This window comes from Rhinopithecus bieti, unplaced genomic scaffold (assembly GCF_001698545.2).
Source record: "Rhinopithecus bieti isolate Rb0 unplaced genomic scaffold, ASM169854v2 scaffold_8035, whole genome shotgun sequence".
In the NCBI taxonomy this organism is placed as follows: domain Eukaryota; kingdom Metazoa; phylum Chordata; class Mammalia; order Primates; family Cercopithecidae; genus Rhinopithecus; species Rhinopithecus bieti.
In genome coordinates, this window is record NW_016806092.1 from 1,506,844 (window position 1) to 1,533,421 (window position 26,578).

General features: G+C 38.3%; 1 protein-coding gene across 1 annotated transcript in view; it reads left to right on the plus strand.

The window, feature by feature from the left end:
* Window positions 1-7,487: 7,487 nt before the first annotated feature.
* Window positions 7,488-26,578, plus strand: part of CHSY3 (chondroitin sulfate synthase 3) — a 295,178-nt gene continuing 276,087 nt past the window's right edge. Inside the window, exons 1-2 of the mRNA XM_017874731.1 lie at window positions 7,488-8,669; window positions 11,114-11,397. Of these exons, the coding sequence (XP_017730220.1) occupies window positions 7,868-8,669; window positions 11,114-11,397 (1,086 nt within the window). The 5' untranslated portion in view covers window positions 7,488-7,867. The remainder of the gene's footprint in view (window positions 8,670-11,113; window positions 11,398-26,578) is intronic.

Consider the following 26,578-nt stretch of genomic DNA (forward strand, 5'->3'; position numbering starts at 1 on the left):
AAGAGCTTCTGCACAGCACAATAAATACCATCAGAGTGAACAGGCAACCAATAGAATGGGAGAAAACTTTTGCAATCTACTCATCTGACAAAGGGCTAATATCCAGAACCTACAAAGAACTCAAACAAATTTACAAGAAAAAAACAAAGAACCCCATTAACAAGTGGGCGAAGGATATGAACAGACATGTCTCAAAAGAAGACATTTATGCAGTCAACAGACACATGAAAAAATGCTCATCATCACTGGCCATCAGAGAAATGCAAATCAAAACCACAATGAGATATCATCTCACACCAGTTAGAATGGCGATCATTAAAAAGTGAGGAAACAACAGGTGCTGGAGAGGATGTGGAGAAATAGGAACACTTTTACACTGTTGGTGGGACTGTAAACTAGTTCATCCATTGTGGAAGACAATGTGGTGATCCCTCAGGGATCTAGAACTAGAAATACCATTTGACCCAGCCATCCCATTATTGGGTACATACCCAAAGGATTATAAATCATGCTGCTATAAAGACAGATGCACACATATGTTTATTTTGGCACTATTCACAATAGCAAAGACTTGGAACCAACCCAAATGTCCAACAATGATAGACTGGATTAAAAAAATGTGGCACATATACACCGTGGAATACTATGCAGCCATTAAAAATGATGAGTTCGTCTGGGCGCGGTGGCTCACGCCTGTAATCCCAGCACTTTGGGAGGCTGAGACGGGTGGATCACGAGGTCAGGAGATTGAGACCATCCTGGCTAACACAGAGAAACCCCGTCTCTACTAAAAATACAAAAAAACTAGCCGGGCGTAGTGGCAGGCGCCTGTAGTCCCAGCTACTCAGGAGGCTGAAGCAGGAGAATGGCGTGAACCCGGGAGGCGGAGCTTGGAGTGAGCTGAGATGGCGCCACCACACTCCAGCCTGGGCGACTGAGCAAGACTCTGTCTCAAAAAAAGAAATAATAAATAAATGATGACTTCATGTCCTTTGTAGGGACATGGATGGAGCTGGAAACCATCATTCTGAGCAAACTATCTATCGCAAGGACAAAAAACCAAACACCGCATGTTCTCACTCATAGGTGGGAACAATCAGAAATGGTATTTTTTAAATTTAAAAAATGTTTTAGCTTCCCCCATCCTGTTAGTTTTAGTTGACACGTAATAATTGTGTATATTTATGGGATACAGAATGATATTTTAATACATGTACATAATATATAATGATCATATCAGGGTAATTAGCATATGATACCTATCACCTGAAACATTTTACCTTTCTTTGTGCTGTGAACGTGCAAAAATCTTCTCTTCTAGCTTTTTGGAAATATACGAAAATGATAATGAACCATATTCACCCTATGATGCTTCAGAACACCCAAACTCATTCCTCCTATCTAGCTGTAATTTTGTATCCTTTACGCATGCTCGCCTCCTCCTCCCGCTTATGCTTCCCAGCCTCGAATACCCACAACTCTACTGTCTACTGGAACTGCATATATTAAGGAAAATAAAATGAAGTATATTAGTAAGATTAATTTCACATGTCCTTGCTTTGCAAAATGTGGCTACTAAAATTTTTTAAATTACATATGTGGATAATTTTATATCTCTACTGAACAGCACAGATCTATGGGACAGGAAAGGAAAACCAAGTAATTGACAGGGATTGACAATTAAAGCAACAGAAAGAAGGTGGCACATGCATTTTATTTTAAGTTTTCTGAGACAGGAAATATTGAATTGGAGATTATTCATATTTTAGGAAAGTAGTGAATGGAGCCAATTAAAAATAAAAATCTTTTTTTAGCATAAATTCAGGTTAGTGATTAGAAACTCGAGATTTTGCAGCCCACTACCTAATCATAGACTATTACTACTTACAAAAAAATTATGTGTAAATAGTCCCTTTTTCTTTGTAAAAGCTCGATTGTGTATTTTGTTTATGTCTCAGACTGTCATGGGGCTGGAAGAAGTGGATGTTTTATTTCAACTGATTGCTTTTGACCCTTTCCCAAGTGACAGGAGGAGTTTCATTCTTTCCTCCTCAATTGATCTTCTCACTGATTGTTTAAACAAGTGGACCATCTCTTGGTTAGGTAAATCTGTAGAAAATAAATGAAGAGTATATGCTGACCTTAAACAAATGAGGTATTTTTTAAAAAACCTTTTTATTATAGAGATCCAAATTTATCCAAAGATAATTACCTACCCTAACAGTAATCAACACTTGGTCAATCAGACCTTAGTCACATCTATATCTCCCTCTATCCCATATATTTAAATCCCAGATATCATACCAGTTTATGAACATTTCAGTATGTATTTCAGAAAATAAGGACTCTTTCTATAAAACACAAGGCTGCAATAGCATTATCATACCTAAAAAGTAATTCATGATTAAAAAATCTTTGGTAGCATCAAATATCTGATCAGTGTAAAAAAATTTACTGCAACATTTCATGGTGATTAAATGTAGATTAATGCTAGGCCCAGAAACTTACCTAGTTTTATGATATGCTGTAAATAATTACCTTTTCATATTTCAATATATGAATTTTGATCATCTCCTCATGTTCTGATTTCTGAGAAAATAAAAATAGAACCAAATTGTTATCTTAGTATGTCTCTATAATTATAATACTCCTTGGCAATATCAAAAATATTTTGCAACACAATTTATCCCTTAGGAACAAACTGAATTACTATTATGATTATTAACCACTAGATGCCACAGTTGCTTCACGCAAACGAAATTAACTCAGCCTTGATCTGTCAAGAAAAAATGATAACATTCAAAATAGCTTAGTAAAATCCTGATTCAAAGTGTCAGTACAAGCCTAATCTTGATTATACTTTGTAACAAAAGCATAAACTGAACATTCATTGACCTTTTACTTTCATAAGTGATCGAAGAATGATTCCACCCTTTAAAGTCATTTGTGCCTTTTCTGTGATTTTAAAGTTATTAGTAACCTTTTCCAATTAGTTTTAATATCCAATGTAGTCCCATTAAAGCAGTCTGCTCAAAGACTGTCTGCTAAGTATAGCAGACTTTGTCTTGGGGTGGTTGACATTAAAGCCTTTCCAAAGTCACAGGAACACAACCTCTACAAGAAGAAATCTGTCTCCCTCGTGAATCCAGATGTTACCTTATGTTCCAGTAGCTACAGCTCAGAGAAGGCAGCAAATAATTCATATGTTACTGTAGTCTAATATGGACATATTTGAAATTGTTAAAGGGTTTAGGAAAGATAGAAAATCAGTTTTGCAATTTTCTTTGTAAACTATTATAATTTTAGGAGGATTTTATTATTGCTTTTTTCTCAATATCCACGACTGAGTTGCTTCACAAAGATTTTATGAGATGGTTCACAAGTATACTTATTGGTACATTCTTGCTTAGATAAGAACAGCAACTATATGAGACATTTTTTCCCAGAGTTATTATTATAGAATTACCTGTATTTGTGTATTCTTTCTTCTAACATAGTATATAGATTTTGTTATATTTTGGTATGCAACTATGTTTATTTTTCTTCATTGTTAGTCCCATGAAAATTTCCTCCTCAACAACCCTTATATCCAATTGAAATTTTTTTCTTAAATTATTCCTATAACTTATTACTTAATGTTGTGAAAATAAAAAAGTGAGTTCTTGATAGAGATTTCCCAGAAAATTACCTCCTGTAAAAATCATGTATCTTCAGAACAAAAGTGAGTACAAGAAAATTACTTTACTGACTTTGGAAAATTCCCACAAATAAGGACAGGAATCTCAATACATATAAAATTAAATTTATATAAAAATCTTTTCCCAAAGCTTCTACTTATTACAAATAAGGAAAGGGGTAGACGCTGTGCAGGAAGAACAAAAAAGAGGCTTGTTTTTTCCCTTCTATTCTAAAGTGATGGGGTCACTTCAATAAAGATTTCAATGTTTTATCTAATTCTACCCTTGTCCCACTCTGGTTTATTTTCTCCCCATAGGAGCTAGAACGATCCTTGTAAACAATAAATAAAAACCAGATCACTACTCTACACAACAGCTTCATTGTCACTTGGAATAAAAGCCAAAGTCTTTATGAATGTCCTCAAGGATCTATATATGCACTGTCCAATATGGTAGTCCCTAACCACTTGTGTCTATTGAACATTGGAAATGTGGCTAGTTTGAATTCAGATGTGCTATAAGTGGAGAGCACAAAATGGTTTTGAAAAATTAGTATCAATAAAAATAATGTAAAATATCTCCTGATATTTTGGATATATTAAGTTGAATAAAAAGTATTAAAATCAATTTCATCTGTTTTTAAATGAGGCTTCTAGAAAAAAACTAAATTATATGTCTTGCATTTGTGGCTCACATTATAATTCTATTCAGCACTGACCTAAATTATCAACCAGTCATCCTCTCCCTCCTTTTTCCAATCTACTTTGGCCTCTGCTGCTTCTCAATATAACATGTCTGTGTCAAAGACTTGTGTTAGCTACTCCTTCTCCTTGAAAAATATTATTTCAGATATCTTCAGGATTAGTTTCCTCACTTTTTGCTGTTCTCTGCTAAAATTATCAGACAGAACTTTCCTGACCTATCAGTTTTAAGTGGCCTCACCCAACACATAATACAGTCACTATCCTTCTCTATTTTTTAAATAAACACTTATACCAACATATTACATGTATTTATTTCTTTATATGTAAAAATACTTCATATACACACATGCATGTGTGTGTGTGTTTGTACCCATGAAGTCAGGTCTTTTTTTGTTTACTTCTGTTTCTCAGAAATAGTGTCTGCCTTACAGTAGATACTAAATAAGTATCTGTTAAATAAATGAAAAGATGAAATGTAATAAAAATGAGATGATAGATACCATGAGAGAGAGGTTTTAGCATGAGGGAAGGGATTGGAAAAGAGGAGAACATTTGCCAAGCATCTACAATGAACTAAACATTATGCTAAGGACTTCATATAGTATATTAATAAAGCCTCACAGAAATGAATTTACAAATGAGAAATCCAAAACTTAGAGAATTTTCATAACTTGCCCAAGGTCACTTGCCTTATATGTAACATCACTTCAATGACTTTCATTTTATTTGAATATTTTCTAGTGTCTTCCCTGATGCCCAGACTAAATTAGATGCTCTTATAAATATTCTCAGAGTACTCTGTATTTCTGTTCATATCATTTATCACCATTGTAATTCATTTCATAGTGTGATGTTTAATGTCTGTCTTCTTCAATGCACTATAAGTTTCATGATGGGAAGCACTGAATAGTTTGTTGACATCTCCATGTTCAGAGCCTTCCACCTTGTCTAATGTTTAATCTCTAATATACACTTGTTGAATAAATGAATGAAATTAACTTTCTCCCCAAATATTTCAAGCATTTGATGAATGGGTTAGTTATGCCCAATGAGAATTCATGATTTTGTAGATCAACTACATGAATGGCATCCATGACCATAAAGCCCAGTTGAATACTGCAGGGCAGAGGGTACTGGTGTGTAGGTGGATTTATTTGTCCTTCACTGTTGACCATATGCAATAGGAAATCCTCTGGAAATGTGCTGTCCTACATGGTAACCCCTAGCCACATGTGGCTATTTAAATAAAAAGTAATTAAAATTAAATAAAATGAAAATTCATTTTGTCAGTCACACTAGTCACCTTTCAATGCTCCATAATTTTATGTGGCTACTGTCTTATCAGAACGAATAAAAAAAATTTCCATTATAGTGAAAGTTCTATTGAATAGTACTATTCTAGAAATTTTAAAACGGCTTTGGGAAGATATATTTTTAAATCAGAAGGGGTCTGTTTGACTAGCTTTGTATTCTAACTAAACTTCAACTTTGAGAGAGTCCAATAATCTGTATTCCCAAGTGTCTCTGGGCAAAACCTAGACATGGAAAAGGAGCTTCATTGTCCAGCAGATGAAACATTTAGTCAGACGTGCTCATGCACAGCCAGTGACCGGTGTGGAAAGAACCATTCCTCCAAGGACTCCAGGCAGGCCTAGTGTTCCAGGGACGCTGCCAGCACCTCGCTGGATCGAGCCATTATGTCTAATGCCATTCAATACCATCCCTTTGCGTTTGATGTCTAAAACAGAAGACTGAAATTTGAAGAGAAGGAAGGGCTTGGGATGCCACAAGCACCCCAGACTATAGCTTTATGCACAACCTTTAGAGAGAAATTTGTTAATGCTCCCTTCTTCAAAATGTCATATACCTTCAGGTAATTTCTTCCTAACCTAACTAAGTCACAATGATTTTGGCCAATACAGCTTAACTTTTTTGAGATTCTGTTGCTGGAGAACCTTCTTCCCTCATTGGAGAGGTAAAATTTTCCTGTCTTTGCCTTAGAAAATAAAACGGTTCATAGGCAAGAACAAAAATCGTATCTTCCATTTTATTTTTTGATTAAGTTCACTTATTTTGTGGAGGTAAGACTTTCTTTCCTTTGGATCTTCAGGGTATTGGCCCTGTGAATGTGTGCCCATTTCTCCACTATTTGACAGTCCCACTGAGCCAATCTTCTACCAAGACTGAAAACAGACCATGGTTCTCATTTCTAGAACAGCTGTCATCAGGAAAGCCGAGGGGGAGACCATTAGGCAGCCTCACATTTTCCAACTCAACAGGTGGACATGGGATTTTTACGTTCTTTGGGGATTAAACCCCCAGTCACCATCATCTCCCTCAGCCTTTCAGGGTAAGTATTTCCAATCCCTCAGAGATTTTCTTAGGAGAGACTCCAAACGACAATGGTACTTCTGTGATGGACTGAGGAGAGCTGGTGGAGGATGCAGGTAGGAGGGAAGTTAGGCTGGGAGGAGAGGTGCTGGGATGGGACGTTGGGTTTCCTGACAAGTGACCGAGTAGAGAGAGAAGGCTCGGAGGCGCAGCGGTAAGAACAACGTGGAAAGGACGGAAAACGCGAAGAGTGGCGCCCTGGCAGACCTGGGGCGGGGCAGAGTGGGAAGGGTCACGCCAGGACGTACCGGGCTATGGGCCGGGGGAGGAGAGCCCGGAGGGACAGCAACGAACTTAGTGGGGGCTCCCGGACCCGAGCTCCGCCGATGAGGTCAGCGGAGCCTAGGCGCCGGGAGGAGGCCATTAGAGCCCCCAGACACGAGTGTCGGGAGGCCAGCGGAGGGGCGGGACGGGACGGGAAATGGGACGAAGAGCAAGAGCTAGGGGAGGAGGGAAGAGGGGGCGTCGGCGCTGCAACAGCCGGAGGCGGCCCGACAGGGATCGTTTCCTTCCGGAGAGGAGGCCGGCTCTGGACTGAGGCGCGGACGGGGGGCGTCCAAGGGCGGGTGACGGGGAAATACCGCGGCCCGCGCTTCCCTCCGGCTGGCAGCGGTGCCGCCTGCGGCTCCTCCTCCGGGCCAGCTCGGAGCCCGGCGGCGGGGGGAGCGGGAGGCGGGAGCGAGGGCGGGGGCTCGGGAAGAAGAGAGGAGGGAGGGCCCAGGCGCGCCAGTGACAGGGTGGCAGCCTAGGAGCGGACGCTTTGCCGCCGCCGCTGCTGCTCCTCCTCCTCCTGCAGCTCCTCTCGCTGCCGCCGCCGCCGCCACCGTCGCCGCCGGGAGAAGTTTCACTCCCGACCCTCGCTCGGAGCCCCGGCCCAGAGCCTGAGCGAGAGCCCAGCAGGCAGCTGCAGCCCGCGGCGGTCGAAGCGTCCGCGGCGCTCAGACCTCCAGCCGGGTGTACTGCCGTCTCAGCGCGGCGGCTCGCTTGCGGCGCCTCCCAATGCTTTTAAAGGCGGAGGAGGGGCGGGTGTGAGCCGCGGAACCCGCGTGCCGCGCCGCGGCAGCCCAGCGAGCGTCCGCGCCCGGGGCAGCCGCGATGGCTGTGCGCTCCCGCCGCCCGTGGATGAGCGTGGCATTAGGGCTGGTACTGGGCTTCACCGCCGCGTCCTGGCTCATCGCCCCCAGGGTGGCTGAGCTGAGCGAGAGGAAGAGACGCGGCTCCAGCCTCTGCTCCTACTACGGTCGCTCCGCGGCTGGCCCCGGCGCCGGCGCTCAGCAGCCGCTCCTCCAGCTCCAGTCCCGGCCACGGCAGGAGCAGTCGCCGCCCCCCGCGCGCCAGGAGCTCCAGGGACCACCGCTGCCCGAGGCAGCCCCCGGGATCACCAGTTTTCGAAGCAGCCCCTGGCAGCAGCCACCTCTGCTGCAGCAGCGGCGGCGAGGACGCGAGCCTGAGGGTGCGACGGGGCTTCCCGGTGCTCCAGCGGCCGAGGGGGAACCCGAGGAGGAGGACGGGGGCGCGGCTGGGCAGCGGAGAGGCGGCCGGCCAGGGAGTAGCCACAACGGCAGCGGGGACGGGGGCGCTGCCGCCCCGAGCGCCCGACCCCGGGACTTCCTATACGTGGGGGTGATGACCGCGCAGAAGTACCTGGGCAGCCGCGCGCTGGCCGCGCAGCGAACCTGGGCGCGTTTCATCCCCGGCCGCGTGGAGTTCTTTTCCAGCCAGCAGCCCCCCAACGCCGGCCAGCCCCCGCCACCCCTGCCTGTCATCGCGCTGCCGGGTGTGGACGACTCCTATCCTCCCCAGAAAAAGTCCTTCATGATGATCAAGTATATGCACGACCACTACCTGGACAAGTATGAGTGGTTCATGCGCGCCGACGACGATGTCTACATCAAAGGTGACCTCCCTGCGCCGGCTTTCCAGCCTGCCTGCCTCCCCGACTCCTTTCTCTGTTAACTGGCCCTAGCCCCTGCCCAGCCCCTCCGCTGCTTCTCTGCCAGCACGTGCTCCCGGCTCCCACAGGCCCTGGCCCGCCCTCCCCACCCCTTGCATCCGCCCATAATTCGTAGCCCGTTCCTCGTCTTCTGCAATCTGGACCCTTCTCACACCTGCCGGGCTTTATTCGCCTTCCTCACTTGCTGTTTTCGGTGCCGCCTCGCGCTTGTCTCTCAGTCTTTACCGTGTGGGAGAGGTTAGAAAAGGGATCTTAGAGCTAAACCAAAGGCCATTCCCACTCTGCCCTCCTCTGAAAGCCCTTGCTGATGGTAGTTTCCCCAATCGGTCCAGAGGGGCGTGGTCTTTGGTGCAGGAAGGGAAGACGGAGGATGCTGGCCACAACCAGTCTGGAGATCCAGTGTTCTTGCTTTGAATCTTGCTCTTTTGTTTAAACTGGATCTAGCGCACTTTTGGAACTGCTCAGATTGAGGAATCATCTTCGCTCTCCGGGACCCTTTCCTATGTGTTCCCTTCCCTTTGGCTCAACTCTCCACACACTGGGAGTCCCTGGCCATCCCCACCGCCCTAGCGCGCTGCTCCTTCCAGCCACTACAGTGCAGTACCAAGCGGTCCCCCATCTCCCTGCCACACCTCAATAGAACCCTGAGAAGATGGGCATATTGTAAGGAATTGGTGGTGGGGAAGAAGAGGAAAGCACCCACTGATAAGCCAGACCCCGGGAACAGCAGACCGTACTAGCACACACTAGTACTGGTTCCTTTCCAGTGCATTTTGGTGGCCGCGGTGATAAGCAGAGGCTGGAAGTTCTTCCCAGAACCACAGGCAGCCACAGCAAGAAAAAACTTTTTTGTCAGTTTAAAAGAGGCGCGGTCTTTTTCCCGGAATGTGGGCGGCTCTGGACAGAGAATTTCTAAACTCAGCGGATCAAAGTTCTTTAGGTCACAGAAATGAATCTTTCCAGTCCAGCCAGTTGCAGAGATGGGGAGGAACGCAAGGGAAGCAGCAGGGTTGTACTGAATGAGGTTTCTCTGAGCTTTCCACATTTCCTAGCTTCTTGGTCAAAGGGGGGCAGCCCTTCCTTATTTTATGCCTCTACTCCTAGCCTTGTTGCTTTCTCCTGATTCAGATAGTACTTTTCACATAATGCAAGAAAAACAAACAAAAAGCCAAACAATAAACCCTAACTGTCACATTTTGGCACAAGGAATTAGTGTAATCATAGTAACTAGAGATCTCTTGGGTTTGGATTGGAAGGAGGGAAGTCACTCTAGAGCTGGTTGGAATAGCAAATACTGATAATTGGATACAAAAATAAATAATGGTCCCATTACATTTTTAACAGTGATATTTAGGATTGACTCAAAGAAAAAAGCTTCCTCTACTTTAAGTTCCTTGTCTTGGATGTGTCAAAATTTCAAAGGTTTCCTGGCAGAAGTTTGCCACACTTTGCAGAGAATTTATAAAATGCATCAACAGCACCTACTTCTTTCATTTGTTTTAATAGTTTGAAAGATTGTCCTTCAGAACATTAAAATGACATATTATTTCAATTTCTATTAAGAATGAAATGTGTTTTGTATTAAGAACCCAATAATAGCTGAAACTCATTGAGATACAAGGGGCAAGGCGTGGGATCAAGATAATGACTGCAGATGCTGTGCTCATCAAAAATGGCAGTAAAGATGCTGACTGGGAATATGAAGAAGGTGACTCTCTACTTATTCCAGTGTATCACTTAGAATACCAAGTGCTTCTGAACTGTTTTACCTGCAAAATTTTATTTTTAAAAGTTTTTTTCTGAACTTACAAACTACAAGTGAAACCAATTACACTAATTTTGGCAAACTTTTTTTTCTAAAAGGTGCCTTCTCAAATTAAATTTCAAGACAGGTTTGATTCAAACACCCTCCAAAACTGTGTGGGTTGCATATGACTGAAGTTTAGTTAATGGCAAAACACCGAACTAAACCAATTATGAGTAAAAAATAATTATTAGGTATCAACAGTCAGCCAAAACAATGCTAAATACCATTATTTAATATTGTTTTATATTCCTGGGAACTTTTCGTTACTTCAAATATACTGAGAAACCTGTCTTTACTTTCCTTGTCATTATTTCACCTTTTACAGAAAATTGGTGATTGTCAGAGCTGTTAAGGTTTTTCAGTGACCTTAACCAGAAGCTGATATAATTTCAATATGTTTTAATAAATATGTATTAGTGTTTTCAAAATAATAGAATATTGGAAGAGGTTTTTTTCTCCTGTTCAATTGTGTAAGACTGAGGAGTTTAAGCACAATGTTTAAAGTTCTGTCCCTTACCTTGTACATTATAAGTGATTACGAAATAAGGAGACATAGTAATTGTTGCCTTTCTTTTTGTAGGTGATAAGTTAGAAGAGTTTCTTAGATCACTAAACAGCAGTAAGCCTCTCTACCTGGGGCAGACTGGCCTGGGGAATATTGAAGAGCTTGGAAAGCTGGGACTGGAGCCTGGGGAGAACTTCTGTATGGGAGGACCTGGCATGATCTTTAGCCGAGAAGTTCTCAGGAGGATGGTGCCACATATTGGTGAATGCCTTAGAGAAATGTACACGACTCACGAGGATGTGGAAGTAGGAAGATGCGTTCGCCGTTTTGGTGGGACTCAGTGTGTCTGGTCTTATGAGGTAAGCCTTGAGCTGTGATGAAAATGTTCACATAGTACATGTATATGCCTTTTTATAATCTAGGGCAGCAATTCTATTCATTGTCTCTGTATCTTTGTATCTACTTGAAAGTGATAGTAGCAGCCCTTTGGGGATACAAGAGTGGGAAATAACTTTCTCATTAGGTGTCAGGGCCTGTCTGAGACTTTGTTATTAGCATGCCCCTTAACTTCAAGCAGTGGCCTATACTTATGGCCACATCTCTGGAACATTCTTATATCCTCCTCTGCTTGATTTATTGGTGCTTATATACATGTGAATCTATTTCTCTTCTCTAACAAGGGTGTAATTTTACTCTCTTCAGCTGTAGTCTTTAGCATTTGGTAGTGTGCCTTTTTATTTTATTTTATTTTGGTTAGGTGTGTAATGGCATCTCTTTGTTTTAAATGGTTAAAATCTGAAGTTTCTTTGGATATTTTCCAGTGGAAATTTAACATATTTTTAAAGGTATTAGAAAAGTAAACTAATAGTGTATCACTTATGGTAGATGTATTCACAAAATTCCAATCACTGTATTTCCTTAGGCATATAAAAGGAATGAGTTGTCTGAAAAAAAAGCAGAAGTTTAAATGGTGTTCAGTAGCTGCTTAGTATTTTGACAGATTCCCTAAAATTTGTTTATGTCTATTCTTATGCTATTTTCTGAAGAGGAATAATTATTTAAATAATCTTAGCTATTTATTTGTTGCCGTGATCATTTTTATGAAATACTTTGAGATTTTTTCCTTCAGAAATTGATTTTAAAATGTAATAACCATTTTATCTTAAAATACACTTCCTAATAGATAATTTTTATTTATAAAAATTTATTAAACATTAAAATAATGTATTGTCTTTAGTATAGTTTGGTTTCAAGTAGTTGAGAATTAGTATTATTTAGCTACCGAGTGCACAGCTTTGTTAAATTATATCTTAACTCCTTTGCTATGTTTTCCAAATTTTCATGTCACTTAGTATAGAAGACACTTTTATGGAAATATGTTCCCTGTGAAGTCACTGTATACACGTTTTAATTTGTTTTTCTTGTAAGTGTAGTCTCCCTTTAGTTAATTTTGCTTTCTCTTTTATGCTTTATGGTATTTATACTTTGGGGACATATTTTATACATTACAGAAAGAAAAATTATAGTCATTTGAATAGGCATGAAAATTTAAAATGATTATGTTGTAATTTATTTGATAAAAAAATGGTAATTTGAAAACCCATCCTACAACTACCCTTAGGATAAAAATTTATGTAAAAACATTACAGTTTAGAGACAGGTCCATCTAAATATAACTCAATAAAATATTTCTTCCTTTGTTATAAAACCAAGTAAAAGAACAAAAATATTTAATAAAGAGAACATATTCAGTTGATTTTGTTTATATACTGTTATTATTTTGCAGATATTTACTTTACATGGATAAGTAAAAACATATCATTTGTATGGATAAGTAAAAAAATCTCATCTGTAGTTAACAATATAGATGGGAAATTATTGTGTTTTATGTGATACTTTATTACCTTAATATAATATGTAAAATTTTAACCAAGATAGTGTTTAAACATTCCTCTTTTCAAGTTCTCATTGATTCTGCTATGAAGGCCTAGTCTTTACCTAGCATTCCATTCCTTCATGTTCAAGAGAGTAAGATATGCACAAAATTGGGAGCTCAAAAATTGATTTAATATTTTATTTATAATATAGGCCTTTGTCCTGGTTAAAGTGAAGTTATATCATAGATGTGCACCCTGTCTGTTAGAATAAGTGCAATCTTAGATCCTTTTATTAACTGATGTAAGAGGAAACAAAAGAGATTCCAAGTCTTACAGGCTGTAACCTGGTGAATACAACACTTTCAGTAACTTTTCATAATACATTTGAATTTAGACTGACACCTGACCATCACCGACTTATGAATCTGTATAAAACTAAACTAATAATCTCAACATGTTTTCCTAGCATTAGAAAATGTTTTCTAGATAAGTACTGTTGACTTTATGTTTTTCTAAGCTATTATATAGAATTTACTTTGTTTTGGGATTTCAGTCTTTAAAGGAACTTTTTAAATAGTATTAATTTAAAGGACGCATTGATTTAATTCTAATACAAAGTCTCAAAAGTCTTACATAGAGAAGTGACGGTAAATTTTATTACCAAGAGATATGTGAAAAAGCATTGTTAGCAAAACTAGTGAGGATATACATACAAAGAAATGATATCTAAATTTTAATACTAGAATGTGTTCTGTGTTTCATGAGACACCTAAGTAGGTAACTTGGGGCACAGATAAACGGGGTATAACATTCACAGATGCCATACTTCACTTTCTAATTTGGATTTTATGTTAGTGGAAATGGTGTCCGTGTATGATACTGTTCATATTATATAGAAAGATTGGTCTATTCTACTCCAGGCTGGCATTTTCAAAGGTGAGATTTTACATCTGCTCATTAAAAAAGCTATGAAATTGATCATTACGTTTTTCCCATAGTTCTTTTTAAAAGCACTATCTGCAATAGAATTTTCGTAAAATTTTAAATTTCCTTTATCTATACCTTTCACAAATTTTAGAGTATTTTTTTGTTTGTTTGTTTATCCTTCTAATAAAAGTTCTTTCAGAGTTGAGAGTCCTGTTAAGACAGCATGTTCATGATTTTTGAGTTTGAATAGATCAAATGTTCATGATAGAATGTCATCTTTTAAAATGGTGAACACGCTTGCAGATCTTTTAAAAGAGAATTGAAAGAATTATTAAATAAAATATATAATTGTTAGTTTCCCTTGAATTTAAGTTATATTTTTTATAAAATCCAGGAATGAAGCTTCCAGTATTATTCTTAACTGCTAAACTGAAATTACTTTCTCTGTGTTTGTATGTACCATTAAAAATATATTGTAAAAGAGAAAGAGAAAGAGAGAGAAAGGTGATGGGGGGATTCGAACTGGGGTTTGAGCCACCATTTTAACATTTACTAGTTTAATTGTCTTTCGCAGGTTACTTCTTTAAGTCTTGTGTGATTCAACTGAAAGTGGAGTTTGTGGGCCGGGCGCGGTGGCTCAAGCCTGTAATCCCAGCACTTTGGGAGGCCGAGACGGGCGGATCACGAGGTCAGGAGATCGAGACCATCCTGACTAAAACGGTGAAACCCCGTCTCTACTAAAAAATACAAAAAACTAGCCGGGCGAGGTGGCGGGCGCCTGTAGTCCCAGCTACTCCGGAGGCTGAGGCAGGAGAATGGCTTGAACCCAGGAGGCGGAGCTTGCAGTGAGCCGAGATCGCGCCACTGCACTCCAGCCTGGGCGACAGAGCAAGACTCCGTCTCAAAAAAAAAAAAAAAAAAGAAAGTGGAGTTTGTAAGAGTATTTATCTCATACATTTCAGGAAAGATTAGGTGAAATGATCCATGTAAAGCCCTTAGGGTAGTGTCTGGCACATGGTACATTTTCAATAGATGTTAGTTTTTATTGTTCTAATGTTATAGATATCACGTACTGTATTATACAACGTGGATTCATATATTTCACGTAATAATTATTAGTAATGGATGGGTGATTCATTTATATCAAAAAGGTCAAAATAAAAAATGAATTCTCAGAGAGTTAAGCTTTTTTTGGTAAAGAATACGAAACCAGTATGTTGCAGTATTTTAGAAATATGAGCAATTCAGCATTAGTGAAACTTACTGTGCAATGTAGACACCTGTTTTAAAAATGCATTACAAATATTTGTTTCAGTCTTTACACCTAATATGTATAAGATATATATAACTGAATTTGAGGATGTTGTGTGGAAAATATTACCTAACAAATTATTATTTAATATACATATGTAAAGAATCCCAAACAGGTATACGTAAGGAAAAATATTACTGTATAGATTTCTAAATTGATTGCCAGAACAATGGCCACCTTTTTTGAGTTTCTCTGGCATCTTCAGTAGGGAAGGAAGTGAATAGTCTCTCATTCTCCAGTCAACTCATGAACACCCAGGGGCTTGCCTCTCAAGGCAGTGGGAACCTCCTCCCGGTGTACCTCAGGTCTTTGAAATAATGATCTGCAGCTTCCCGCCTTTCTCACAATAAGGCCCAGGTGGTCTGAGGAAGTCTGTCTTGCTTGTTGGTCTCTTGCTCTTTTTCTCTGTCTTTTCTGCTCACTTTTTCTATTTCCTTCCACTTGAGTGATAAATTTCAAATGTATTTTGATATGTACTGCTTTTCATCAGGTTCCTAGTAAATTAATGTGCTCATAAAGGCCAACCTAGGTATCTTAAAAGATCACAGGATGTGCACCCAGACCGCAGTAGATCGCAGTTAGGGCTCCAACATGGCCTGACCCGTTCAGAATAAAGAGGCCTTTGGTTGAGAGTGAGCCTTACACAGACTGGTTCTTTGTGTGCCTGTGATCACTGGAGAGTCTAAATTGAGATTCTCCCTTTCCCACCTGGGATTGAGGCATCTTGTTTTCAGGCCATATGGCAGATGTTAATAATCAACAGACTTCATGGGATACCTCAAACTTTATAAGCAAAGATTACTAACTGAATGAAGCATGCATGCTCATGAAGAAGTCATTCTATTCTATTCACTCTGCAAGTGTTAGAATTTATTGGCCTCTCCTGTTGGCAAAGATCACACTTTGGTTGAGCTCTATCTTGGCTACTGCTTTTCTAGAGCTGCAATCTGGCAGTTTGGGAGGCTGCATATGGCTCTTAAACATTGTTTGGCACATAGAGTATTTTAAGGTTTTGTTTTGTTTTGTTTTTTTACATCTTTAGCAGAGGCAGGCAATCTACAGTTCCTTTCATGTCCTGTTATTGTCTGTAAGACTCTTCCTGCACGTTTATTTTCCCTTCCTGGCTTATATAGGCATAAAAGTTTTGATCTTTTGAACTGGACAATTCACATATTGCAAGTTTCATGATAATATTCTCTAGAAAATGAAGTGATTTTCCAGTGATACTGAGAGGTATATTTTAAATATTTTAATTTATGGAAGAGTTAATATGTTACAAATTTGGCCATTAAAATTGTATTATTATATAACATAGTTACATTTTGTTATAGATATGTTTTTAGTAAATAACAAAATATTCTCACTGTTAAAAATTATTTATACATCCAGTTCATTTTGTGTATTAGGCAGAACTGAAAGTTTTGTTTTTGATTTTGTTTTTAACAAATCATTATCTTCAAATCATAAAAATTTTAATTCTGGATGGTTATTCTCCCTTTGGAACGGCAGTTTTGCATTTTCTTCTAAGAGTCACGCTTAAGAATAGTTTGTATTTATCATTTTAATGTTTGCACTAAAATAGAGCCAAAGAAGATATCAGTTTCATTCAATTAAATGTTATTTCAAAGACAACAGAGTTCTATGTTGGTAAAAATATTTCTCTGTAGTTTTAAAATTATTTCATAAGACTAACTAGATTTTTATTAGATTTCTTAAAGTGATAATTTTACACTAGAATGTTTTATGTTCAATCTTAGTTCCTTAAAGTCTGTAAACACCCTAGGAAATTACATTATTTCACAAAAGGATATGTTCTGGCAGTGTTTTCCTGAGCTTGTAAGTAGTATCAGAAAGCTGTACCATAAGAAACTGAACTATCAATAAGTTCTTAATAACGAATTTTTAAGGTTAAAATATCTGTGTTATTCTTACAGGGCTGCTGCACATCCTTCTTAGCTTCCTATTCCATATACGTTTCCCTCTTTTTTTTTTTTTTTTTTTTTTTTTTGGACACAGTTTCACTCTTGTCGTCTAGGCTGGAGTGCAATGGTATGATCATGGCTCACTGCAACCTCCCCTGCCCAGGTTCAAGTGATTCTCCTGCCTCAGCCTCCAGAGTAGCTGGTATTACAGACATGCACCACCACGCCCAGCTAACTTTATATTTTTTTAGTAGAGATGGGGTTTCTCCATGTTGGTCAGGCTGGCCTTGAACTCCCGACCTCAGGTGATCTGCCTGCCTTGGCCTCCCAAAGTGATGGGATTACAGGCATGAGCCACTGCACCCGGCCAAATTTCCCTCTTTTCTAATGTTGATTTTACTCAATCATGAACATGTTTATGTCCCCAAAGTATATTCATATATATGAAAAATATAAAGCAGGGATTTTTATTTAAAATTCAGTCTTTCAAAATCTTTTCTTGGTCTGATTCAGTCACAATTTAGTTTTTAACTTTACTAAAAGTAGTAAGCTTCTCACACCTACTCTTCCCACTCCCATCCCACTTGTCAGATGAAATCATCATGCATTGATTTTGTAAAACTTCTTCCACACTGTTTTCTTCATTATACAAAATAAAATTGCATTCTGAGTTGATGGAAAAGCATGATATGGTAAGCATTGTAGGCTTAGATAGTTCATTTTTATCACTAACTGATGTCTTATCACCTAAATTGTGACAATTTATGCTTTCCAAGAAGATGATTTCCTACAATTATGAAAATGTTAAGTTTGGAAGATGCCTGCAGGCAATTTGAAGTAAGCTCTATGATAACAAAATACTCATATTAATTTAAAACTTTGAATATTCTTTCTCTTTAATTGATCACAAACATTCTAACGTCCTGAAATAATTCCAGGTCAGTTTCCTACTTTCCCATTCTTTGTCTTGGTCTCCAAAAAGCTATGCTTTGGGAAACATTTATTTTAGTCTCTTTTCTATCTAGTGAATGATGCTGAAATTACAGAGAAATATATTCTATTATATAAGTATATTACATTTAAGTTTTATTATAGCATGTTATTTTTGCACAAAGATATAGCTGTTAATCAGGCATTTCAGTTAAAAAATTCATTGAAATTAGAAACAAAATCAGCTTACTGCGTTACATGAGTAATTATTTGATATTATTGAACCACAAGAAAACCTACATAAACTGAAAAATTGAGGAGTTGCAGTTCTTCACATTTCTAATGTTGTCTTAAATACTGTCCTAACCATTAAACAACATTCTAGTTGAGGCTTAACTACATATAAATCAGTTTGAGTCATGATATGTGTTTAAAGATACTCTCTCTTGGAAACTATATAACAAGTTTCTAAATTAACTGAATCAAAATAACATGTTTTTAAAAAATAAGTAGGCACAATTTTGGAAGTAACAGATGAATGAAATGTATTTATTAATTTTTTGAGATTTAAAAAGTTTTACTCAACCTTTGTAATTTTGAAAGCTATGCTCATCATTCTTCACAGTCAGTGGTATCTGAACATCTCATTATCTCTTTCAATTTCATTAATTTTATTGCAAAGCTATTTGTTTATTTGTAGTTTCTGTGTCTCAAAAGTGGTGATTTAAAGAAATATACATATTAATATAAATATTGTATAGTAAAATAAAAATAAAATGTGAAGAAATAAGAGAAAAGTGTGCAGAAAATTTGATAAAAGCATAAAGATACATGTTGAGTTCCTGTTTTCCTGGCATGAAAGAGAACTCTAACTTCTTTTGATACTGAGACCTGAGAAATCTCCCCCGGCGAACAGAAGGAAGTTGTGAGGGATGTAGCAGATCACATCCTTAGCACTACTTCTATAAGTAGAATAGCATGGTTTAATTTGGATGTTCCTTAATAATTCCCTCAATAGAAGCCAGGGCTACAGCTCAAAAGGGCAAATCTACAAAAGAAATTCAACTTAGAGACAATGCAGTTATGGTCATAGTGTACTATTATTTGGTTCCTTGCTTGATTTTATTGTAAAATTTAGAATACTCTTCAAAGAGCCCTTAAAGGCTGTTATGTCTCACTCAAATGTTTTATATTAGGTTATCCAACAGGAAGTCTGAGATATGCATATTCTCTGGTGAAAACCCAAAGTGTGGCTATTGTGTTGTTGATTAACGGCAGATCTATAGTTGTGCTTTGCTAATCAAGAGGAGGGTAGATATTAAATATACCAACCACAGATGGAGGAAACCAACCAGCTAAGGACAGGATGGCCCCCTAAACTGAGCACAGAAGAGGTTCAGAGAATTCCAAACAGCTTGGCTTAGAAATGTGGTCACTTAGCTACTGAGATGATTATTTAAAAGGTCTGTTTTATAATAATAATTTAATTTTAAGGTAAAATTTTCATGTAAAATTAAAATATGGAAAATAGACATTTTAATTAAAACAGTATGTTTTAATCTGATATCCTATTATACAGAAATAAATGTTATATGAAGTAAGGATATTTAATATACATGAGTATCTCATAAAATATGAAAAAATATGGTGTTAAAATAAATTGAAAATGTTCTGCCTTAGACTTCAGTCATTTCACATCTTATATAGCTAAATGATTTTGTTTGCTCAAATGTATTTATTAAGCAGTTTTTATCAGCAGTAAACAACACACATGCCTTCCTTGTCTTCATGGAGTGCACAGGGAGGAGGAGTCAGGCTTCCTACTGATTTCTTGGTTTCAAATCTAATATAGAGTTGGGTTTCTCATCTCTGACATCCTTCTAAATTTTTTTTTTTCATTATAGTTCATGAAATATCTCTAGTTGGGTCCAACTTTGGTACCTCTTTCAGAACTAGGACCAGATTATTCTTATTTGAGTTTTCTTAAGTAAGCCTCTTCTTTTATTTGTGTATCTATCCCTTGAAGAGGAGAAAAATAAAGACATTTTTAGTAATTTTCTTGTATATTAATATATTTTATGCCTGTTGAATCACACAAATAACTAGGATTTTGTATTTTAAGTCGAGCACTAGATTACTTGGCTTCTTATGCTAATTTTGCCATTCACTAGCTGTATGGCCTTACACAAGTTATTTAACCTCTCTGTGCCTTAGTTTCCTTATCTAGCTACAATGAGTCAGCCCTCATATCTGAGGTACATTGTTTCTAAGACCCCCATGGATACTAAAATCCATGGATGCTAAAGTTCCTTACATAAAATAGTGTAGAACAATAGGCCTTCTATATCTTTGGATGTGGGTTCCACATCCAAAGATATAGACAGCCTGTTGTAATAACAGTACGTACTCCCTAGAGCTGTTATGAAGATTAAATGAGTCAATGCAAATAGCAGCATTCAGAGTAATGTCTCACAGTGTTAAGCATTTAAGACAATGGCTACAACTACTAGCTATTTTTGCAGAAGCAGAAAGGCATAAAATAGTGCCAACCATACAGAGCTGTTGTGAGGCATAAAAAGGTCAGTGTATTAGAAGCCCTTAGAATAATGCTTGCCACACAATAAACTCTGCATAAAGGTTAACTGTTATTAATCTTTTCCAGCTTATAATGTTTATATTATTTGTTCCTCTCATGGGAGTGGGATAATGTTGATTGCATAGAGTTTCATTGCTATTTCTTTTTGTATGGTGGGCTTTGCTGTAATAGGGAAGGTGTTCATTCAGGACGGTTCCTGATAGCACAATAGAATTTTCAATGGACTTTGAAAACTTCTGATGCTGGACTCCCCACCCCTTCATCCATTATGTAAAATCTCTTACAGGTGAGACCTGCAGCATGGGCAGTGTTTAAAACTTCTCAGGTGACTCTAATTTGGCTTCAGGGTATAGACGATTGTGTAAATTTGTTTTATCAATTTTCCATATTCAAATATCTAGTCTATTTTAAAACTATTTGTTAAAAATTAGTTTTGCTTTGTTTTCCTTTGGGGAATCACAGGATAATAATGAACACCTCTGCACTTCCGTTCTTGTCTGGCCTGTTACTGAACTAATCACTGGACTTTAAGACAGTGGCTACAAAGCCATCACTCACAACTGTATGTTTTCTCATAATCTGATTTTCATGGTTCATATATTAATTACCTTTTTCTTAAAAAATATCCAAGGTTGATTTTAAAACATTCTCTTAAAGATATATTTTACCTGCCCAAAGCTTAAGGTTTATAGTTTTGTTTATGTATTACATCTCAGTAATGCATAGTAAGAGAGTTCTTATAATATAGGTGGACTGTCTACATTGGCTTAATTGCTTTAACATTGACTTAAATAATTTGATCTCTGATGGTAAAAGGTATCAGAATGACATATGTGATTTAAGTGTAACTTTTTAGATTTTTTAAAAGGTTAAATGGGTAATTTTGATTCTATTCCATCACTCTCAACAAATAGTTTCAAGCCCACTGCTAGAGGTGACTGCTATGATGGAGAAAAGTACAGGATACACAGGAATGTAGGGAAGAAATGCCTGAGGAGAACAGGAAAATGCTTCCTCCAAACTGGAAGTAACACATAGGGGCAATGCCAGGTGAGTGGGGATGCATGGGCAGGCAAAGACCTTAAGAATTTATTCTGCTAATATATTTTTTAGAAGGTAAAATCATGATTCTTGCAAAAATATACGCATTGAAGGTCTTATTTATTTCATCAATTAATAAACAAATAATATGTTACCAACTGTTCAGAGAATAACTCAAAGATAGTTACACATATCAGTATTAGAGAATGCTGGGATAAATGTACAAATAGATGCAAAGGTAGGAAAACTGTTAATATTTATAAGGTGTTGTCAACTAATCAATTGCATTTCAGTGGACATAGTTGGTGTATTAGTCTTTTCTCACACTGCTGATAGAGAGATACCTGAGACTAGGTAAATTATAAAGAAAAAGAGGTTTAATGGACTCACAGTTCCATGTGGCTGGGGAGGCCTCACAGTCATGGCGGAAGGCAAAAGGTACATCTTACATAGCAGCAGACATGACAGAGAATGAGAACCAAGTGAAAGGGGTTTTCCTGTATGAAACCATCAGATCTCCTGAGACTTATTCACTACCATGAGAACAGTATGGGGAAACTGCCCCATGATTCAGTTATCTCCCATGGGTCCCTCCCACAACACATGGGAATTATAGGAGCTACAATTCAATATGAAATGTGGGTGGGGACAAAGCCAAACCGTATCAGTAGGCATTCTGTCAATGACACTGATTTGTATAACTATAATAAAACATTTTTATTCTTATATATTAGTAAGTTATCGTTGTATATGTATATATAAGGCAAAAAGTGATGTAATGATTTTTCATACAATGTGGAGTGATTAACTCAAGCTTTATTAACCTATTCATCTCCTCAAATATTTTACTTGTTTTCTAAAGAGAACATTCAAGATTTAGTTATGTTGAAATGTACAGTGCTCAAGTATTAGCCATATTTACCATGCTGTGCAACAGATTCAATTAAAAAAACAAATTTATTCTTTCTATCTATTTGAGGCTTTTTAATCTTTGATTGTCATCCTCCTATTTACCCCACCTGAAGTCCCTGGTAACCACCATTCTATTCTCTGCATCTATGCGTTCATTTGCTTTAGATTCCACACAGAAGTGAGGACATGTGGTACAGTGGGCCCCCGCCAATCCACAAGAAATAGGTTTCTTTTTTGGTTTGTTTGTTTGTTTTTTAAGACAAAGTCTTACTCTGTCGCTCAGGCTGGAGTGCACTGGTGCGCGATCTTGGCTCACTGCGACTTCTGCCTCCCAAGTTCAAACGATTCTCCTGCCTCAGCCTCCTGAGTAGCTGAGATTACAGGCATGTGCCAGCATGCCTGGCTAATTTTTGTATTCTTGGTAGAGATGGGGTTTTGCCATGTTGGACAGACTGGTCTTGAGCTCCTGATCTTGTGATCCACCCACCTTGGCCTCTCAAAGTGCTGGAATTACAGGTGTGAGCTACTGTGCTCAGCCAAGGAATTGGTTTCAAGACCCTTGGTGGATGCCTGAAACCCTCTGTAGTACTGAACCCAGTTGCCGTCAGCTGGAACGGCGTGATTTCTGATCATGTCTTCCATCCATAAAGTTAATGCCTTTCTATTATAACTAATATGTTTGTGATATAACTTATCACACCCTGTGGTTGTAACTTTTACAGTTTGAAGTGTATCAGTAAAACTAGTACTAATTTCTTTCTCCTTCTTTGCAATTTCATGGATATAAGTGTCATTCTTACATTAGACCTTAGCAATCCCCCCATATGATTTTTTTCATTTTTATTTAAGACTGTGTTTCACTCTGTCACCCAGGCTGAAATGCAGTGGTACAATCACGACCCTCTGCAACCTTGACTTCCTGGGCTCCGGTGATCCTCCAACCTCAGCCTCCCAAGCAGCTGAGATTTCAGGCATACACCACCATGCCCATCTAATTTTTTAATTTTTTTGTAGTGACGTGGCTTTGCCACGTTGTCCAGGCTGATCTCCAACTCCTGAGCTCAAGTGATCTGCCCGCATTGGCTTCCCAAAGTGTTGAGATTATAGGCGTGAACCATCGTGCATGGCCGATTTTTTCTCTTAAATCCAGAACTTTTACCCTTTTGCTCCTAGGAGACATTATATGGCTTCTCTTTGGCATACCAAAATTGCCAGCATCAACTCTTCTTGCACTTTGGGGCCATTATTAAGTAAAACAAGTACTATGCACAAGCACTGTGATACCTTGACACAAGCAGTATGATGCTTTGAACATAAGCACTGTGATACTTTTGACAGTCAGTCTGAGAAGCGAGGTGGCTACTGAGTGACCGCTAGGCAGGTAGCATCTACAGCAGGGATCCACTAGGTAAAGAGATGATTCGTGTCCTGGGCAGAATAGAACAAGATGACTTAAGATTTTATCACTCTATCAGAACAGTGTGCAATTTAAAACATATGAATTGTTTAATTCTAGAACTTTTCATTTAATATTGTTAGACCAGAGATGACTACAGGTGACTGAAACCACCCACAGAAAGTGAAATGGTGGATTAGGGAGGACTACTGTATTTGTCTTTTTGTGCTTGCTTATTGCATTCGCATAATGTTCTCCAATTCCATCCATGTTGTTGCAGATGAGAGAATTTCTTCTATTTTACTTTAAAACATTTTATTTTAATTTGTATGGTATATGTTGTAAATATCAATACAGTACATGTGATTTTTTGATATAGGCATACAATGCCGATATCAACTCAGGGTAATTGGGGTATCTGTCATCTCAGGCCTTTTATTATTTCTTTGTGTTAAGAACATTCCAATGTTACTGTTTCAGTTATTTTAAAATATACAATAAACTGTTTTCATCTACAGTCACCCTATTGTGCTACCAAATACTAGATCTTACTCATTCTATCTAATTATGTTTTTGTACCCATTAACCATTACCACTTTAACACCGTCTACCTACCCCCAGCCTCTGGCAACCATCATTCTACTCCCCATCTTCATGAGCTGTTGTTTTAATTCTCACATATGAGTGAGAACATGTAAAATTTGTCTTTCTGTATCTGGCTCATTTCACTTAACATAATGCCCTCTTGTTCTATCCATATTGTTGCAAATGAAACAAGGATTTCATTCTTGTTTATGGCTGAACAGTACTCCGTTGTGTATACGTAGCACATTTTCTTTATCTGTTCATCCACTGATGGATACTTAGATTGATCCCATATCTTGGCTATTGCGGGTAATGCTATAATGAACATGGGTATGCAAATATCTCTCCAATGGACTAATATCATTTTCCTTTGGATATATAACCAAAAGTGAAAATGCTGGATCATATGGTAGTTCTATTTTTATTTTGGGGCGAACCCCATATTTTTCATAATGGCTATTATAATTTACATTCTCACCAAAAGTGTACAAGGGTTCCCTTTTCTCCACATTCCTATCAACACATGTTATTTTTCATCTTTTCGTAATAGTCACTCTAACAGGCATGAGGTGATATCTCATTGTTGTTTCAATTTACATTTCCCTGATGATTAGTGATGTCTAACATTTTTTTTTTTCATGTATCTGTTATGTCTTTTGTATGTCTTTTCAAAATGTCAGTTCAGGTCCTTTGCCCATTTCTTAATCGTATTCCTTGTTTTCTTTCTGTAGAATTGTTTGAATTCCTTATATATTTTGGTTATCTATCTCTTACTAGATGTGTGGTTTATAATCACTTTCGCCCATTGTATAGGTAGTTTCCTTACTCTGTTAGCTCTTTCCTATGTTGTGCAGTGATCAGTTATTCTTAGAATTACCTGGAGTAACATAATTGGTCTAGAGTGGTGCCCATGCATAGTATTGTTAAAAATCTCTCTGGGTGATTCTAATGAGCAGTCATGTGGGAAAATCAGTTCTGTAGATAATGGGGAGCTTTGAAGAGTTCTGAGTAGGTGAGCACTGTGATCAGATTACCTCTTAATGGCTGTAGCATAGAAGGATGTACTGGAGGTTTTTGTTCTTAGGGATTGTGACAAATGACAGCTATTTCCCAAGATCCAGTGAGAGATGAATTTTAAGTCATAGTGGAAATGGAAGTGAGGAGATGGACTTAAGAGCTAAGGAGGAAAGAGAATTTGCAGAACTAGTGATTGGTTAGATATGCAGTAGAGGAATGGGAGAATTTTTAAGATGATGCCTAGGTTTTGGATTTGGATAATGATAATATTCCTAGAGACAGGGTATAAGAGAGGAAAAAGAAACTTAGGTGGTTGGTGTGTTTGAGCCATTGGGAGAGGGTGAAGAGGAATGAGTTTTGTTTGTGAACATTGAGTTTCATTCATTATTCATTTACTCAACATATACTTATCGAACATCTAATATACCAGGCTCTGTTCCAAGTTCTGGAGTTGTAGCAGTCAACAAAATAGACAAACTTCCCTAACTTGTTTTATAATGGGAAAGACAATATATAAGCAGGGGAAATGAATGCAGGATGGTAGGTGTGCAGTTTTAAATAGGGTGGTTAGATGGGCCTCACTGAGAAAATGATATTTGAGCTATGCAGATGTCTGAGGGAGAAGCTTTTCTGCAGGGAAGAGTAGGTGGACAAGTCCCTAGGGAAACACAATTGGCAGGTCAAGAACTAGGCAGAAGGCAAGGGAAACTAGAATTAAAGAAGGTACTTTGGGAGAGAGTAAAAGGGAATGAAAGAGGAAAAATCATGGGAGTTGAGGGCAGATATCATGTATGGCTTTGCAGCCCTTTGTGAAAACTTTTTAGTGGAAAAGTAAGGATCACCTAGTTGAATAACTTTCCCAGATTAGGCAGGCAGGGGTACAAAATCATTTTGTATATTATCAGACTGCATAAATGCATTTGTTTTAAGTAAATTCTATTCATGGGTAAAGTAGTTAATATTTAAAATTAAAAAGAAATTGTATCACAGCCATGGAATTAAAAGTTTAATTTGTTTAAAATTTG